The following is a 19,870-nucleotide window of genomic DNA, read 5'->3' on the forward strand; positions in this document are numbered from 1 at the left end:
ACAGAGAAGTTCATCTGTATTGTATGTCAACTTCATGATGTCATGCTTGCCTGGGTTCTGGATAGTGGGCAATGTTCTTGTGCCTTCCTAGTCACTAATGGAGTGAAGCAGGGGGATATGCTTGCTCCCATGCTTTTCAGCATGATGTTTTCAGCCCTGTTGTCAAATGTTTTCAATGAGGATGAACACAGCATCAAGGTCAGCTACTGCACCAATGGTAAATTCTTCAATTTGAAAAGGCTACAGGCCAAGACCAAAGTGGAGAGAGTATTGATGCATGATTTCTGTTTCCAGATGATTGTGCACTCAATGCAGCCTCTGAAGCTGAGATACAACAAAGTATGGTTCAATTCTCTGCTGCTTGTGATAATTTTGGCCTAGCAATTAACACAAAGAAAATACAAGTGCTCTATCAGCCACTACTACACCATCCATACGTGGAACCATCAGTTAAAGCAAATGGAGAAGTTTTGAATGCTGTAGATAAGATCACTTACCTTGGTAGTATACTTTCCAGGGATGTACACATTGATAATAAGGCTGATGCATGCATTGCCAGAGCTAGCTCAGAGTTTGGGAGTCTTAGAAGAAAAGTTTGGGAGAGAAGAGGTATTAGACTGACTACCAAACTGAAGGTCTACAGAACCATGGTGCTGACCTCATTGTTGCATGCCTGTGAAACATGAACAGTCTACCAGTACTGTGCCAGGAAATTGAATTCCTTCCATCTGAATTGTCTTAGGAAGATTCTGAAGATCACCTGGCAGGATAAGGTACCAGACACTGAGGTCCTTACTCAAACTAAACTCCCAAGCATTCAAACTCTGCTTCAGAGAGCGCAACTCTGCTGGATGGCCACGTTGTTTGAATGCAAAACATATGCTTGCCAAAAAAGACTATTTTATGGAGAACTCGAATGGGGCAGGCAAGCACATGGTGGTCAGAAGACATAATACAAGGACAGTCTCAAGGTCTCTCTCAAGAACTTTGGAATTGATTGTGTAACATGGGAGATAATGACACAGGACTGCTCAGCACGGCATGCCCACAACAGAGAAGGTGCTGTGCTCTATGAGCAAAGCAGAATTCAAACAGCTCAAGGGAAATGGAGGATGTGCAAATTTGGAATATCCACCTTGAATGTTCACATGAACTATCTGTGCCCAATCTGTGGTAGAGCATTCTGAGCTCATATTGGTCTGATCAGTCACAGTAGGAGACACTGAAACTTGACTTTATTATGGTGATGTCATTTTCAATCTCTTTGAGAATGAAGGACAACAACCAACCAAACTGTATGCCTAGCTATAGACTGTGCTTTTTTTTTTCGTTTGTATCTGTTGTTTATTAGTTGTTTATTCTGTCTTTGTAAGAGGTGAAATGTCTGTGTAGATGCTATTACCTTGAAAGATTTAAAATGCAGCCAGCCAGAAAAACTTCTAAGAGCTATAGCTGGACAGTTTAAACACTGAGAAAGATTAAGGAACTTTCATAGTTGAAGCAATTGTCCCAGTAAGCAGGACTAATCTCCACTTTACGCTTTCTGTGGGAGATTAGGGTATAAGAAAAAAACCCTGTAAGATACTTTCCCCCGTCATTTCAACTTTGGCTATGTTGGAATTACGGAAATAAAGTCAGTCAAAGTTTGTAGAACTACTGAAAACATCTTAGCAGATTAAGGAGTTTGAAGATTAATCATTTTAAGATTGCAGGGGAGAAATCCTGGGACCTTGAGGTAATTCCAAGAATGCTGTACCTTCTGAAATAACATAGTAAGTTTTGGGGGTACTACTTTGTATAATTTAAGGAAAAATAAAGATTAAATTTTATAAAAGTTAAAAGTAAATGGTACTATTAGTAGCTTCATTGTTCTAGGGTAATGAAGGGAGGCACCTAGTTTGAAAGTAATCTCAGTGTGAAGAAAGAAGAAACTCATTTTTATAAGTTTGAACCTCTTGTTAACCTTTCCTTGACATTTCTGACCATGAAAAGAGAAAACGCTGTTTAGACCAGAAATGCCCTGTGACTCCCCCAGGTCTCCCTATTAGCCCCTCTCATCTCAGATCAGATACCCAAATACAGGTGTGGGAAAAAAAAGTCTGGGAAACTGTGCAGTTCATCGGCCAGGGCCCACCTGGTGGAGGAGGGGCAGCACCGCCCCTACCCTAACTGGCAGTAGCCTGGATGAACTTGGGCATCCTGCAGCAGCTCCTCCAGGCAAATACATACAGTACTGGAGGCATATGTGCGTGCGTGTGCGGTCTCCTGTGAAACATCAGATCTCCGAGGACGGCCATTCTTTTTGCCCTTCTTTGTATCACCAACACTCAGCACAGCGCCTGAGACACGTAAGTGCTCAGTCTATGTTTGAAGCTGCTGCCCATACTGAGGAGAAGGGAGGACGGGGAGGATCTCAAGCCACACAAACCAGAAAATCGGGGCTCCTGGTTACGAAGAGCTGCACGCACATGGCAGGAAACCAGACGGCAGGTTCTCTAACTCAAAAGTTGAAGGTTCTTTTCGCTGCACTATGATGCCCGTTTCAGAGGCAGTCGAGCTAGCGACCCTCGACAACTCTTAGGGGACCCCCACACATCCAGGGGTACACGCGGCACGCGGTTTCACGGTCGGCTGGAACCTTAAAGCCCCGGAGCAGGGCTGACGGCAGAGCGGGGTGCGGGAGCGGGAGGACTTTCCGTCAGCGTTTTCCTCCAGCTACTGCGGTGAAGCGACGCACACAGGTCGCTTCCATGCGGCCCCCCAGATCTTCAGCAGCAGGAAGACGAAGGGAGGTGGAAGGCACCAGCAGTCACCCCGAAGGGGAAATCGCCACCGGCAGAGCAGGCAGCTGGAAGTCTCCGGCTCGGTTTCGGGTTGGCGGGCTCGGGTCACGTGGACGGGAGCCGGAGTTCCTCCGACAGCCGGAGGCTAGGGGGGAGGGATTAGCACAGGCTGCGCCTCCCTGCCTCTCTTCGTCCGCTCTCTCCGCCCCTCTTCCCTGACTGCTTCCGCTGGGGGTGATTATCATTTGTATTGACAAACACCGAGCGGGCGACAGCAAGTTCCGGGGTGTATTTTTAGCCGCGCTATGGGAGACAAGAAGAGCCCCACCAGGTAACAGTATCCGGCTCTGGGGGCCTGCGGCCTGGAGGGAACAGGTCGCTCCTCCGTCCGCCCGGATTCAGGTGGCCTCCTCGCTCTTGGCCCGGGCTATGGAGCCTGGCTTGAGGGAAGCGGTAGCTCTACAAAGGAACTGCGATGGCGACGGGCTGGTGGGCGGCTCCGGCGGCAGCATTTCTTAGCCTCCAAAGCGGCTGCAGCCCCTGCAGCAGCGATCCCCAGGCACCCTTCTGGTTTTCCTCCCTTTTACCCGCCACTCCCCTCCCCCACTGGAGCGGAGCAGCCGCGAGTCCGGCTTGGGGAGCGGGGCTCGGGGTGGGCGGAGTGGGGGGAGGGCAGTCAGTTCCAGCGCTTCCAGGGCCGGCTTCGGGAGGCAGAGTGGAAGGTCTGGGAGCGAGGCTTGTGGGTGCTGCCATGCCGCTGGTGCTGACCCCCGGGCCTTTCTTTCCTTGGCTTGCGTGTTACAGGCCGAAGCGGCAGCCGAAGCCGTCCTCCGATGAGGGATACTGGGATTGTAGTGTTTGCACCTTTCGAAACAGCGCCGAGGCTTTCAAATGCATGATGTGCGATGTGAGGAAGGGCACTTCCACTAGGTGAGTCTGGCCAGCCCACTCCCGTGCCCCTTGGAGCGGAGCGGAGCTCTGCCGGCCCCCCGCTCCCTCGCTCCTCCGAGTCCTTCCCTCCCTGTGGGTACAAGGGGAAAGGCGGTGTGCACCGGGACGTCCGGGGTGCGGATCTCGCGGAGGGAAGCCGAGGTGGTGCCCAGGGTAAGAACCGGGTCCGACGGATCGGGCCCGAGTTGTGGTTTGCGGGGGGATGGAAGGGGCTCTGAGGTTTTGTGCGGTTCAGAATGAATGAAATATTTAAGGGCAGCCCTGTGATTTTGTAAGTATTGCCGGAAGTAATGGTTTTTCTCCTCAAATTTAATGTTGGTTGCGTTGTTCTGCCAGTTTTTGATCCATGAGAAACCACTTAATGGTAATTCATAATGTCGGCAAGAAATGTGGTGTTTTATAAACTTCTGTTTGCAGATGAAAAGTCTCATCGGTTTAGATTTAAATGTGTATTTCGTTTTAGTTCTCTAATCTTTAAATATAAGAATGAAATTCTAGATGAATACCTAGTGGCCAAATGCTCTAAATTTTCTTGAATGGCAGTGTATTAGACCGGACTTGTTGAATTAAAAATGACTTCTGCCTATTTTCAGTCTTTTATCTGATTTCAGGGTGACAATTCAATACTTCTAACGTAGAAATCACCTTTAAGAATTAAGTGGGTACAGAGGACTATCCAGGAAATTAAAAATCAGACATTCTTGATTCCCCAACAACTGTTTTACAGAGATCCTTAGCATTTACAAGGAAGGCAGACTGTGAATTAATATCATTAAGCCTGTCTATCCAGCCTAATATTTAAAAAAGGTTACGTACTCTGAATCAGTCTGACCTCCAGTAGATTAGCAAAATACAGTATAATCATACTGATGTATTTCAGTAGTTGTAATTAAGAGAATCCAGCCGACGCTGGTTAGTTTTAATATTCAATAGGAAATATATTTGCAGTGTGAATAATTAAGATTTCTCCTCATTTTAAATCTCACTTGATTTTTACTGAAAAGATGATGAATAATGCACAGAAATAAAATCTTGACAGTAGTGTAGGAAGAACTTCTCAGTTAGGCATTTTGATTTTATTTTGCCATGTATGTGATCTTCTCGAATGCCAACATAAATCTCTTCTGCTCCTTGTGTATTAATGTCCACTTATACACTTATTTAAAAAGCAATAAAGTTGAAGCTTTTTTTAAAAAAAAAAAGAACAAATAAAGGTCACTTTATACTATTGCCAAATAAGTACTTGTACTTATGCACACAAAAACATTTTGAATATGCCTAAAATATAGGACTGGATTTGCATTTAGAGCTTAATAGTACTGAAAAACTTACTCTAAGTATGCTTATTTAAATAAACACAATTTTTAGAAAACATTTTTGGTGGTATATGTAATACTGGCTGCAGAATTCTTCTAGGTTCAGCTTTTATTGATGAAAACTTTGCTCAAGGAAGTCTCAGAGAAGCCCGTATGGTAATTTGGACAGAAACTGAAGAGGTTCTAGATAGTTCATCAGAAATCTAAAGAGATACAGTCTTATTAAAAGTAAACCATTGCTCTTTCAACCTCTAACTTCTTTTTTCTGAACAGCTTCTTTGGAATTATGGATTCCATATTGAACTCTAAGAGCTCTCATTTGCCTCCTAATGTTAAAAAATGTTTCTTCCTGAATCCAGATTGAGATATCCTTGTTTGGCTATACAGGGCAATTTAAATTTTTAATAGGGCACCTTCAAACTGAAATGTATTTGCCTCCCAGGAAGTATATGTCTAGGTCAAGAACCTGTAGCACACTGTGGAAAGGCTAAGGTTGCAGTGTTGGCAATATTTATATACTACATGTTCAGGTGATATTTTTAGTTAAGTATAGTACTTAAGGGTATAACTGAAAAAGAGGTAACTTGCAAATAAGTTCAGTCTTGGATAATTTTGAATGAGGCCTTTGTTTCAGATAAGGCCAAGTCTAAATAGTCTGTTCCAGATGAAAATCTCATTTTGTATCTAAGCCGCTTCTTGATATGTATTTGTTTCCTTAGAAAAGAAGTTCTTCACTTGGGATCTGCAAACTTACATTTTTAATATTTTGATAACAATACATCAGTATAAATTGATTTCCTTAGTAATCTTGTGTATTTTGTTTTATTAATTTAAAAACCTTCTGAGAAGGAATCCATCTATAAGCTTAAACAGAAAAAGGAATCTCTGACACACAAAAAAAGATCCAAGAACTCCTGTTTTAGAGGAAGTGACCATTCCTGAAGACTGTTTAAGTCAGTATTTTTAATAGCTCACTAAACTCTTTGAGTGAATATTTACTGCTTTAGTGTTGTTTTTTTACCTGTTAACATAGATGGATCAGTAGAGATCTAATAATCTATTTATTTAGAATCTAAGTGGATTTTGGTTTTTTTGTATTCTATTTTTATTAAAGAGAGATAAAATATCAGAAATATATTTTCTTAGAAAGCTAAGGGCTTACATGTGTCTGTACAGTCAACTAAAACACCCATGTTTTCTGCGGCTATTATATTTAACCTTTATACATGATATTTATTATGACAGTCTTGGGAAACTGAAGGTATTAAATTTTATTGTATTCTTAGAATATTGGTTCAGTCTTCTAATCAGAGTATCCTGTTTGCCCAGCTATTCTGGATAAATGGAAATTTTTGTTTTCATTGCTGAAGTCATATGTAGCAGTGTTGTTTTGGTCACTCAATTTGATGACATTTTACTATGGGTTTATAAAATCTCAGGGACATTTATGGAATCAAGATGAAGAATTTGGGCTCTGTAATTGGAGTACCAGTGTTCAAATTACTCCTCTGATGCTACCTGAGGCGAGTCACTTACTGTCTCTGGCATTCAGTTTTCTTATCCATAAAATTAAGAGGTTGAGCTGGATGACTTCTGTAGTCCTTTTGTGCTTTAAATTCATAGTACTGTGGTCTTTCTTGTTCCAGACAAAGCAGTAAGTCCTTCACGTTCTCATCATATACCTTGTTTTCTAGACTTTTTTTTAAAAGAGAAGCAAGAAGATGAAACTTCTTTACGTTTTTCCACACATCTTTATGTTGTAACAGAACCGCTAGACTTGAAATAAGAGAACCTGGGTTCTGCTGCATTATACCTCTGTGATCTTGTTCAAGTTACAGCTTCTCTGGACTTTAGTTTCCTCATCTGTAAAGTAAGAGGGTGAAATTAGATAATCTCTAAATTCCTTTCCAATTTTAAATGTATGATCTTGGTAGTGAATGTAGTAGTGGATTGCTTGTGCTTGTTTTTGCTTTCTTTTCCCCCAATGAGTTACCAAAATATTCACCTATCTTGCATAAGACAAATCTTACTCACTTGGCCTGGAGAGGTAGAAATGGGAAGGAGAATGGGTCTTAACAGGGTCTGGTTATCCACAAAATATGTCAAAGACCCTCATAGTTTCTAATGCTCGAAAAAAGTAAATTCTCGTCCTGAAATTTTCCTGTGTGGTTTGTATATTGAGAATTCTCTGATCAAGATGTTTATTCTCCTGAGAGACACTTAACCATATTTTGGAAGGTTATGGAATAGGGTTCTAGTTGGGGATGTTACAGGTCCTTGTGTTTCAGTGGTTTTCTCTTCAAATCTGGCAATTTTGTAATACAGCATACAACATATACATCAAAAAATTTTATCCAATTTCCTTTTCCTACCTTTTTCATCAAGTAGAACTTGTTACTGGTTAATAGCTGATTTTCATTTCCTCCATCCTGGAGTCTGAAAGACCTGAGTTCAAATTTGGCATCAGACACTAGCTGTGTGACTCTGGGCAAATCACTTAACCTCTGTTTGCCTCAGTTCCCACAACTGTAAAATGGCGATAATGATAGCACCAATCTCACAAGGTTGTTGTAAGGATCAAATGAGGTTTTTATATAGTACTTAGCACAATGCCAGGCATATAGTTGGTGCTTTATAAATGCTCATTCCCATCCTTTTACCCTACTCTAATATTTGTGTTGATATTGCAGTAACCTCTTAAAAAATTTTAACACAAATGCCATCTTTTATGAAGTTTTTTCCTCATCTTCCAGGTAATTACTTTTACTCTAAGACCTTGCTTTATTTTCTAACTCTCCAACTTGCTTACACTATCATATACATCTTTATTTGATCTCTATGCTATTCTCCTGTTTGATTATGAATTCTCTGAGTGTAGGGAATCTAGAGTCTTACACAAACCTTTGTATTTTCCCTACCATTTAGTATAGTATTCTGCACACCGTTGTTTGATAAATGATTGTATTTGTGGTTATAATTTTGCTTTAGCATTATTTTAGAAGATGATAGAATAGTAAATGAATACTGAAGTATTAAGGTTTTACTTTGGGAGATTGTTCACTGTTATATTTTAATTGTATTATCTCTATTTAAGGTCATTGTGAACATTTTCTCCTTTAGCTACTGCTATTGAAGTTATAGCTTTTGTAATATAGTAAATTTAGAGTGCTGGTTCTGGAGACAGGAAGAGCTGAGTTCAGATCTGGTCTTACTAGCCATGTGCCCCTGGACAAGTAACTTAACACTGTTTGCTTCCATTTCCTTATCTATCTGTAAGATGAGTAGGAGAAAGAAATGGCAAACTGATCTAGGATCTTTGCCAAGAAACCCCAAATGGAGTCATGAAAAGTTGGACATGATTGAAACAACTGGAGAACTATAACAATAAATATAGCAAAAAACAAATGAAAAGCAGTACCAGCCTTGGGATATGAAAGATGATATAGTCAGAATAGATATTATGTATGTATTATCAACATCATAATAATTATCTTGAAGTTCTTTTTTTGTTGAGTTATTGTCACTGATACTGTGGTGTGATAGAAGCAGTACTTCAGAAGTACCCTGCCATTTAGCCTAGGCAGGCTTTTAATAAGCCTTTTTCCTCCCCCTCCCTTCATGGCTCAGGTTGTTGAATTGACTTTCTGGTTTTGTGAATACAAAAGACATGGGGAGCTCTAGCTCTTTCTTTTTCAAAATTAATTGATTTTTCATTTTCAACATTCACTTCCACAAGATTTAAATTTTCTCCACTTCCCTTCTGTTTCTCCTCCTGAAGATGGCTTGTAATTCGATATAGGCACTACATAATTCATTTCTATTAAACATTTTCACAAGAGTCATGTTTTATAGAAGAATTAGAACGAATGGGAGGAACCATGAGAAAGAAAAAACAAAAAAAAAAGAGAGCAAATAGTATGCTTCAGTCTGTTTTCAGACTCCATAGTTCTTTCTCTGGATGTGGATGGCATTTTCTGTCATGAGTCTTTTGGAATAGTTTTAGGTCCTTTCATTGCTAAGAAGAGCTAAGTCTATCAAAGTCAGTCATCACACTGTGGCTGTTACTGTGTACAATGTTCTCCTGGTTCTGCTCACTTCACTCAGCATCAGTTCATATAAGTCTTTGTAAGTTTTTCTGAAGTCAGCCTGTTCATCATTTCTTATAGCACAGTAGTATTCCATTACATTCATATACTATAACTTCTTCAGCCATTCCCTAATTGATGGGCATCCCCTCAATATCCAGCTCTTGGTCACCACAAAAAGAGTTGCTATAAATATTTTTGTACACATGAGTCCTTTTCCCATTTTTATGATCTCTTTGGGATATAGCCCCAGAAGTAGTATTGATGTGTCAAAGGGTCTAACTCTTTCTTTTTGAGTCTTGATCATAGACTGACAGCATGACTAACACTTGGAAGCTGTGCTCTGTTGAATCAATATGATATACTTACTAAATATCTCAGTTCAACATCCCTCTTCTTCTGTGGCTAGGTAAAACTCCTTTTGTTAACCAGTAAATGACTTGATTTCCCTTTCATCCTAGTACTGGACCTGAATTGCCAGGGAACAGACCCATTTTAAGCCCAGCGTGTAACAACCATTAAAATGAAAAATACATATTTAAATAATTTTACTTCACAAAACAATGGATAACATTTCAAAGTTGATCAACATTTGTGTCTCTTTTAATGATACTGTATATTTCATTTAATCATAGAATATCAGATCTAATGGTGAGCTTAGAGATCAGGTAGTCCAGTCTTTTCATTGGATTAACTGAAAACTGAGGCCCAATCAATTTTTATTTATTGATTATTAAGCACCTTTTATATGCCTGGCACTGTGCTGAGTGCTGGGGATAAAAAAAGAGGTATAAGACAGTTCTTGCCCTTAAAGAGATGGTAGTCTAATGGAGGGCACAAATTGCAAACAAATGTTTACAGAGCAAGCTATAAACAGGAAAAATAGGCAATAATTAACAGAGGAAAGGTTTTAGAATTAAGAGGGATTGGGGAAGGCTTCCTTAAGAAGAAGGGATTTTAGTTGGTCTTAAAGGAAGCCAGGGAGGTCAGTAGTCAGAGTGGTGAAGGGAGAGCATTTCAGGCTTTGGAGACATCCAGAGAAAATGCCCAAAGCCATAAGTGTTTTGTTCATGGAATATCCAAGAGACCAGTATCACTGGATCATGGCATATATGTTGAGGAATAACATATAAGATGATTGAAAAGCCAGAAAGAGGCTAGTTTCTGAAGGGCTTAATTGCCAACCAAACCTTTTTTTATTTGATCCTAGAGGCAATTGGGAACCACTGGAGTTTATTGGGTAGTGGATAAAACCTGTTCTTTAGGAAAATCATTTTAGGTGCTGAATGGAAGGATGGATTGATTAGAGTGGGGAGAGGCTTGAAGCAAGCACACCCATCAGCAGGCTGTTAGGGTAGCCTAGGCATAGGGCGAGGAGGGCTTGAGTTAGAGTGGTGGCTGTCAGAAGAAAGAAAGGAATGTATTTGAAAGATGTCACAAAGATGAATTTGACAGTCCTTGGCAACAGACTGGATATGGTGGAGTGAGAGATGTTGAGGAGTCTAGGATGACTTATAAGTAGTGAGCCTGAGGGACTGGGAGGATGTTATTGTCCTCTACAGTAATAGAATGGTGTAAGTCAAAGTTAGCTCTGTCTTTCCCTCCCATTGATGCTATATGGATTCCTCAACTTGAATTCCTCAAATTCCTCAATAGTCTTTTCCCTGCGATCCCAGTATTCCCTGGAAAGTTATTCTTTCTCTGTGGCCTTCTCACCTGGAACATCTCTTTTGCCCTGAGACCCCTTTCTCCCTTGGCTGTATTCCTCTTAGAAGCTTCATTTTGAAGTAGAGCCCTAGTCCAGTCATTTTTCAGTCCATCGTATCTCAATTACCTTCTCACTTTGGAACTTTTCTTAATCCTTGTGGCCTTCTTGCCTTGGAGCATCTTTCCACCTCTACAGATCCTTTTTCCTATTGACAGATTCCTTCTAGAATCTCCATTTTCAGAAAAGACCTCAGGCTAACCATCTATTATTATTCCTCTCCTAGTTATGGCTCTCCAGGATTTGCTACCCTGTCTCTTGGGTACCTTCTCCTACTCTCTCCCTGCCTTTCAGCTCTCTGTTATGTATTATTTTTCCTAATTAGAATGTAATCTCTTTGAAGGCAAGAACTGTTCTTTTTGCTTCTGTTTGTATCCTTAGTGCCTAGCACATAAGTAATGCTCAGTAAATGTTTGTTGACTGTTGATTGACAAATTCAGTCATGCAAAGTTTCAACAAGGAATTCAAATGGAGCATAGGAACTGAAACTGGTATCAAGAATTAATTTATCCAGGGTAACCACAAGCATAGCAATTGCAGTGGAACAGCAGGCTTCTGTTTTCCCCAACTAGAGCTAATGAATGGCTCCCTCTACCGTATTATAACCATAAGGGACAAACTAAGAAGCTACTAGAATTAAAGAAAAACTCCCTGAAGTTCCATCTGAAGTAAACTTAACTCTAGCCAAGAGTAGAAGGCCATCTTTCAGGTGTTTGGTTGCAAAGTGTCTAGAAATGGTTGAGGTCCATATGTTCTATTTGAACATCAGTTTATATAGATTTAGCTTTGGTATTGCTTTCTGCCCATTGCAAAGAATTGTGTCCACCTTCTGATCATTCCAAAGTTTCTTGACATCATCTGTCTCTTGATTAGCTTGCTTGGTGAAGGAGTCAGTTGTTATAATGATCACATTGATATTGGTTTCTTCAATTTCTACCATGTCATTGCTGGCAGTTCATCAGTCTTTGGCTTGAAAGTATGCATACATTTGCCTCCATACACCAAAACTCTGCCTCTGCCATCATCATTCCTCTTAGCTCTGTCATCACTAGTCAAATTTAGAGAACTCATTGCCCGGTATCCTGTCCCCAAGGCAACTCCAAAATTAAGAATAACAGTTTGTTATCTTTAAGCATGATGTGGTTTGTCTCTAACACTTTCAACATGTCTATTTTTTTTACTCTTGCCTTGTTCGAGGTCATGATTAATATCCTTGCTTTTTTGAGTTCAACAGAGGCACAATAAATTTTGCTCCACCCTGTCATTTTAGGATGTGAATCTTTGTTTATGTGCTTCTGGTATTGTTGGATTCTGTTTTCTATTTCATTCTATCTTTTTTTGTTTTTTGGGGGGTGAGTTCATCCCATTTTTGTTGATTGTTATGATTGTTAATCATGTATTTCCCTCCGTCATTTCCTCCTACTCATTTTTCCTTTTTTGACCTATCCTCTTCTTTTCAAAGAAGGTGATGAAAGAGAAGAAATATGTTTAACACAAATGACCTGAAATTAAAACAGCCTGTATCTACTCCAGTGCCCTTCTTCTTTTCACCTCAGCCGGATAATAATCACCTGTTCTGACATTGCTTTTCCTTTAAATTCTTCTGTTATGATCCACCCTCCAAGGTTGAAACTTGTTTTGCTTATGACTAATCTCTCTCTCATGACTCCCTCCCTGCTCCACCTGTTTCTCTAGTTTAATTTATTTCTACACCAAATGTTCTCTCTCCCTCTCTCTCCCTCTCTCTCCCTCTCTTTCCCTCTCTCTCCCTCTCTCTCCATCTCTCTCCGTCTCTCTCCCTCCCCCTCTCCCCCTCTCTCCTTCTCTCCTTCTCCCTTTCCCTCTCTGTCTCTCCCTCCCTCCCTCTCCCTCCTTCCCCCCTCCCCCCACCCTTTCTCTGCTTCAGATGAAAGTCAGGCTTGTGTGATGGTTGCTTCCCATACCTTTTACTCTGTTCATGTAGTCTTTAACTTAGACATCCCGATTATTTGAAATAATGAGTTCCTCCCTCCTTGTTACCTAGTTTATTCTTTTCCCCTACCTTTTCTTAAGATCTTTAAGAGAAAAAAAACCACCTCAGTCCCTTTGTCTTATGTAACTCTTCCCTTGCACCCCTGCCTTTGCCCTTGACAGCATTTGGCTTTTACTGGTCTACTTATTTCTAATCCCCACATTATAATTTAAATGCTTCATCTTGAATAGTTTCCTCTAGTTACTACAGTGTGATTAGTTACCTTACTATGTTTCTCTTGATTTGTTTGTAATTTTATTATTATTTTTTTAAAATTTTAATCAAGAATGCTTAGAGTTGTTTTTCCTTAAAAGTTTCTTTTTTTCTCACATTTGCAGGATAAATTATTCTTAGTTGTAAGCTTGTATAACTTTTCCTTTTTGGAGTATTGTATTACAAACTGTCTTTATAGACGTGGCTGCCACTACCAGGTCTTGTGTGATCCTAATTATGATTCTTTACTAGTTGAACTCTTTCCTTCTGGCTGCTTGTGAAGTAGTTTATCTTTAACTCAGGTGTTCTGGATTTTGACTGTGTTCTTGGGGATTTTATCTTGGTGTCATCCTTGACTCCTCCCTTTTTTTTTCTTTTTTCTTTCTTTCTTTTTTTTTTTTTTACTTCCTTTGTCTAATTTGTTGTCAAGGTCTGTCAGTTTTGCTTTTGCAACATGTCGTGCAAGCTCTCCTGTCTATCTTCTGACATTAGCACCTGCTATGGGCCTTATGCCTGGACTATTACTACACTTGCTGGTTGAACTGTTTACCACAAGTCTTTTCACATTCTAGTCCATCTTCTTCTACTCAGCTGTCAAAGTGGTCTTCCTAAAGGGCAAATCTGGCCATGTCACTTTCCTTCCCAATAAACTTCAGTGACTCCCTGAATCAAATATAAAATCCTATTTGTCCTTCAAAACCTCCCTCCATAATCTGATATCACCTTTCCCTTGAGCCTTTCTTTCCAGCTTTCTTACACCTTACACCCTTTCACATGTTCTGTGATCTTATGACACTGGTCTTCTTACTGTTTCTCACACACAATACTCTTATCTCCCAACTCCAGGGATATTCATTGTCTTTCTTGCATGGAATGATATCACTTTTCTCTGCCTCCTGGTTTCCCTGGCTTCTTTCAAGTGTCAGCTAAAATTCCACCTTCTAATGGAAGCCTTTCCTTAGACCTCTTAATTCTAGTGCCTTCCCTCTGTTAAATATTTCTAATTTATCTTGTATATGGCTTATTTATACATAGTTTTTTGCATGTTGTCTTCCCTCATTTAAGTGTGAGCTCCTCAAGAGCATTGATTGTTTTTGCCTTTCTTTGTATTCCTAGCATTTAGAAGAGAGAAAGGATAAGCATTTTTTTTAGCACCTGCCATCTGCCAGGCACTATGCTAAGCATGTTTTACAAATAGTGTTTCATATGATTTTAGCATAGTGACTTGCAGATAGTAGGTATTTAATAAAAGTTTATTGTTTGACTTGCTTCATCTCTTCTAAGATATAGTCCTTGTAGTCAAACCGTTCTGCCCATAGCTGCTGTGGCGTTACTTTCTTTCTCTAAGCCTGTGTCCTAGATGTCCCTGTATCTATAACATTTCTTTATTGTTTGGTTTCTTATTTAGTTTTGTTCTTATTTTCAGCTTTATTTTCTGAGGTGGGACTTATGGTCAGGGTCCAGAGTTGGCTGCTTTTTTTTTTTTTTTTTACTCTTGGATGGTATGCTGTGCTCCTGTTTGATCCTGGTCTGTATTTTCTGGGATTCTGCTGCAGGCCTTAATTTCCACTGGTATCTGTCTCTGAACCAAGTGCTGGCAGATACCAGGTCTGATTATATTCTCTTTGTACAGAGAGATGAGCTCTTCAGAGTATTAAGGGGTGCTCTGTTTCATGACCTGCAAACTTTCAGATCCACTTGATTAGGTGGTCCATCTCTATCCTCTTACGACTTTAAAAATCCGCTTGAGTTCCAAGCTCTGCAAGTGTTTCATTCCCCTAGGTTCCCCTTTGTAGCTCTGTGGATTTCCCAATACCTGGTACACTATAGAGTCACAGTGTCCTAGGATTGTTTCTGATCAAGGCTGGAAAGCCTCCATGGACTGTACTTTCCCCTTCTCCTCTTCTGGCTGGTTTCCTTTCTTCCCCTCCTTACACCTTGGTTTTGATGAAGTTACTGTAGTTTCTTTTTATATTTCTTAATCATTCAAGATGTCCTTTTTGGGGGGTTTATGTTAGAATACATATTTGAGAATTAAACTGTTCTCTTTCTATTTACTCTACCATCTTGACATGAGATACCTGTATCATTTCCTTATTCAACAACCTTCAGTGATTCTCTGTTGCCTACATATAAAGTCCAAACAGTTTAGTACTTGTTGTTGCAGCCTGCCTTTCTATCCCTTTTTTCTCTTTAAACCCTCACTTGTATTCTGCATTCCATTCAAGATAGACATATACCTCATCTTGCCTTTTGTCTTTGCTTATACTGGTCTTCCCAGTTTTATGCCTAATCAAAATTGTTCAGAGTTCAGTTTTTCGAAGATTTCTCCGATCTGTTCCAACGAGTCATTGCTACCTCTGAACTCTTATAACATTTTTATTTGTGGTATTCTTATTTGTATTGTAGTCATTTATATACTTGATGGCTGTGTGTTTTGGTGGTAAGAACACTTGATGTTGAGTCTAAAGGGCCTGGATTAGCATATAAAATAACCTTTCTGACTTTGGACAAGTTGCTCAGTTACTCTCAGTTTCAGTCACCTCATATGTAGAACAAAGAAGTTTGACTAGAAGATTTCTAAGTTTCCTTCTAGTTCTAAATCTGTGATCCCCTCTTAGATTGTAAGTTACCATTATGGCAACTACTGTTATAATCATCTTTGAATGAAGATGTGCATGCAGTGTCCGGAATAGATGTTACCACTAAATATTTTTGAATTTTAAATGAAACTAATTTTGAGATTTTTATGCCTACCTAACTTTGTTTCTATTGGTATCTTGTATATACCTATAAATGTACCTTTTATCTTTTTTAGAATCCAAGCTCCTTAAGAGCAAAAGACTATTTTTGTTTTTGCTTAGTATCTTGGTTCCTGGCACAGAAAAAGTGCTTAATAAAATGTCTTATTGATTCTATGTAAACTCCTTAGAGCTTAAGGTGAAACAACCATGAAAATAAGAGGATACCTATGTGACCCTGGCATAAAAGAAGCCAGGAAGATAAAAGAAGCTCATGGAACTTCTGTGTTATACTTTTCCTGTGTTCCAAAATTGTCATGGTCAATTTTTATATGTGAACTGAAATATTTCTCTTTCTGCTATTTATACTTTAGGATTATTAGTCTAGTTTGGGGCTGTATAGGTGAGCTTGGAAAAGAGCTGGTAACAATCTGTGGTTATAATTTAAAAGTTATCTTTTTGAAAGTTCTTTGAAATATAGATTTGTTCTAAAAACACTTAGAAAAGACTCCTTCAGTATAAATTTGATATTTTTTCAGTTTTCCCCTTAGTCCAAAATCTTTGGATTTATGATTTTAGGAATAGTATTCATATATAATTAGCCACACTAGCCCATAACTATATGAAGTGAGGAAAGCAATTTTGATTAAAGTATGCTAGCTTTAATATTTTTTTACCAATGTCTTATTTGAGTGTTTACCTGAGTGAAGCATTTCCTATGTGGGTAAAGCACATTATGTTGTCCTTTCAAATAAGAGATGTTTTATAATTATTTTAAGCAAATTAGCCTTACTAGAATCAGTGATTATGAAATGATTGGTTATCAGGGGTGGGTAACCTGCCATCCTCAAGGCCACATGTGGCCCTCTAGGTCCTCAAGTATGGCCTTTTGACTGAATCCAAATTTCTCAGAATAGATCCCCTTAATAAAAGGATTTGTTCTGTAAAACTTGGACTTTGTCAAAAGGCTGCACCCAAGGACCTTACAAATGCTTACATTTTGAATTAAAACCTTTGATTTTTTTTCTAATTTAGTTTGCTGTTTGTTTTTAAAAATACAAGCTTCTTCCTCACCTAAATATCCAGATTAGACTTTTACAAAAGCTTATTTTCCAAAATGAAACTTAGAAAGAAAATACCTTGTCTTTGATTTACAGTTACATGAGGGAAAAAGGAATATACCCTGTCTGACATATGATTAGATGGGGAAACAAAAAGAATATACCTTGTCTTTAACTTAAAATTAGATTGACCTTTAAAGTATCAAATCATGGATAAATTACTAAATTTATCATTTTATCAGTCTTTTTCCCAAAAGGGAAAATAAATTGTACTTAATTGCATAGGTCACTGGTTTAGGAGAACTGTCATGGTCATTCTTAACAATGTTATATGATCATTGGAAGGAACATATTTTCTGTTCCTTATTTTGGTTTATCTTGAGTGGTGACTATCATTCACCCATTTTATTGTTTTTGAACAATGGACTAGCAGTTTCCCTAAAGCCTGAAGACCAAGTCACCCAGAAGAGATATCTCCTATTCAGCCAAGAAATGAATATGTTACAGAACGTAGATAATACAGCTCATGGCCTCACCAAAAAAAAAAAAAGGCCTCGATATAAGTTCATACAATCTTAAAGTTGGAAAGGGACTTGGAGAGTCATTTAATCCAACTCCTACCTGAAGCTTGACACAAGAAATGTGAGAGATCTGTGGTGGCATCACATTTTAATTTTTTGGTCCTCAGTGAGCCAAAAGATCCATCTCTGAATGTATACTGCAGTCAAAGCACCATGCTAAGGCTTGGAAACTGATTTCAGGTGGATTTAGAAGAATATGTTGGCTGACTACAGTGAACCACAAAATTGGTGAGAAAGGAGGAACAGGCCTGCTTCTGGGCAGGCTTTATGCAGGTACATGTATCCCTCTCTCCTTGTACCTTAATTTTCAACTGTTACTTCCCTGGTATCTACTGCTGGATTCCAACATAAAGAACATCTGGCTTACTGGATAGAGTCCTGTACCTGGAGCCAAGAAGACTAACTCAGGCGCAGAGTATGTGACCATGGGGAAGTCATTTAACTTTTATCCTCAGTTTTCTCATTTGTAAAACGAAGATAATAATCACCTACCTCCCAGGCTTATTGTGGAGATGAAGTAATAGAATATTTGTAAAAAGTTTTGCAAACTTGAAAGTGCAGTATTAGCTGTTAGCTAGCTTATCAATCCAGTCTTATCAGAAAGTCTTTCTATATATGTATGCTAAAACATGAGAATATAATGCTCTTGGCCACCCAGGGCTTTATATATAGTAAGTGCTTAATAAACCTTCATTGATGAACTGAAAACTGAATTCTTCTTAAATTTACCGTAAAAATTAAGTATAAGTGCAAATATACCAACTGTTTCCAGTCCTTTTAATATTGTACTTAATTTCTTTACAGTTTGATTCTTCATTCCAACTTCTTGTTGCTCTCTGATTTTTGATCTTTCTTGTTGAAACTGTTCATGGTGCTTGAGCCCCTGGCCACACTGCTCTCCCCTCTCCTCTCCACTCCACCTTGGGGAACCAGAACCCAGTGCACCAGTGTTAATGCACTTACCTTCCATTCTGTAAACATGTTTGCCCTATAATATAGGCCATTCTTCTAAGGCCTGATATAACAGGTTGATAACTCGACATTTTTCTTTCACTCCTGGTCTCAGGTAGCTAGAAAGTTAGAGACTTAACTATTGGAGCCCTGCTCTTCTGTTTTCCCTGCTTTAATCTTTTGGAGACTGTTTGAAGCAAGGGAAGAGTGTTAAATTTGGAGTTAGAGGGCCAGGATTGAAATCTCAACTTTGCCACTCCCTACTTGGGTGACTTTAGATGAGTTAATAAATGCCTCAAGGACTCAAATTCCACAAGTATAAAAATGGCTTGGATTAGATGACATCAGAGATACCATTTTATTTTTTAAATCTATTACCCACCCAGCCCTCCCCAATATAATTTGATACTTTGAAATTTTTATTGAAGACTAGGAAACTAGATAACCAAGTCAGAAATGTGCTAAGGGTAAACGTTGATTCTATTTAGTTAAAGCTCTCTAATAGGTGAAGCAGTTGAGCTTTGATATGTAGCCTTTATAGTATATTTTGTTTCCTTAAAAAGTGCAAGGTCTAGTATCTGATTGTCAAAGCTAGGTTATGAGGGAAATCAAGGTGGCTGTAAGCATACAGAAATAATTGGTGAGGAGAACTATTAAAAAGTAAGATAAAAAAAATCTGGGTCAAAAGCACTTCACTGTGATATAACAGAGATTTAAGAAAAAGTTAGGTGTTCCCAATATTTTTTTTAATTTTTTCATTTTTAACACAGTTCATATCACATAAAACAATTCCAACTTTTGGTCAAGTGATAACTTCTTTTTAAAGAATTTACAATATAGACCACAAAAGAATTTTTTTAAACATTAACCAACTGAGACACAAATAATATTTATGTATGCTAACTTCACAAGCCCTTGATCTAATTGTCTCCACAGTATTACCTTAGTAATAATTAGTAGTAATTAGTAGTAATTAAAGGACCCTAACTTACTGTTGTTGGTCTATGTTCAAAATACTTTGAGAAGGAAGTGAAGAGGTCTGTAATCCATCTTATCCATTTGCCTTCAAAGTAATTACAGTATTAGTGCTTAAGTAAAATTTTTTATGTATTTGTGTTCAGTGGAAGACAGCTTTTCTGCTTATTCCCTGTGTGACCTTCAAGTAACCTGTTCTTTCTGGATCTCAATGTCTTCATCTATAAAATGAGGGGGTTATGATCAATGAGTTCTTTAGGATGTCATGCCAACTCTTCTTATATCCTATGACCTCATTTCTTAATGCTTCCAGATAAGTAAAGAATTACTGTATTTTTTTAAAAAAAGACTTAAAACATACTGCATATTAAAGTACTTTTAATTGAAAGGCTAAAACCACAGGTGACATTCACCTAAATTAATGAGTGACATTCTTT

The 19,870-nt window shown here is 38.8% G+C and overlaps 1 protein-coding gene across 1 annotated transcript in view; it reads left to right on the top strand.

Annotated features, from left to right (window-relative positions):
• The first annotated feature begins 1,323 nt into the window (after positions 1–1,323).
• The window catches only part of YAF2 (YY1 associated factor 2), a 76,699-nt gene continuing 58,152 nt past the window's right edge, over positions 1,324–19,870 (top strand). Inside the window, 2 exon segments of the mRNA XM_072654327.1 lie at positions 1,324–3,114; positions 3,588–3,713. Coding sequence (XP_072510428.1) covers positions 3,089–3,114; positions 3,588–3,713 — 152 coding nt within the window. The 5' untranslated portion in view covers positions 1,324–3,088.

The sequence above is a fragment of the Notamacropus eugenii genome, chromosome 3 (genome assembly GCF_028372415.1).
Source record: "Notamacropus eugenii isolate mMacEug1 chromosome 3, mMacEug1.pri_v2, whole genome shotgun sequence".
NCBI lineage: Eukaryota > Metazoa > Chordata > Mammalia > Diprotodontia > Macropodidae > Notamacropus > Notamacropus eugenii.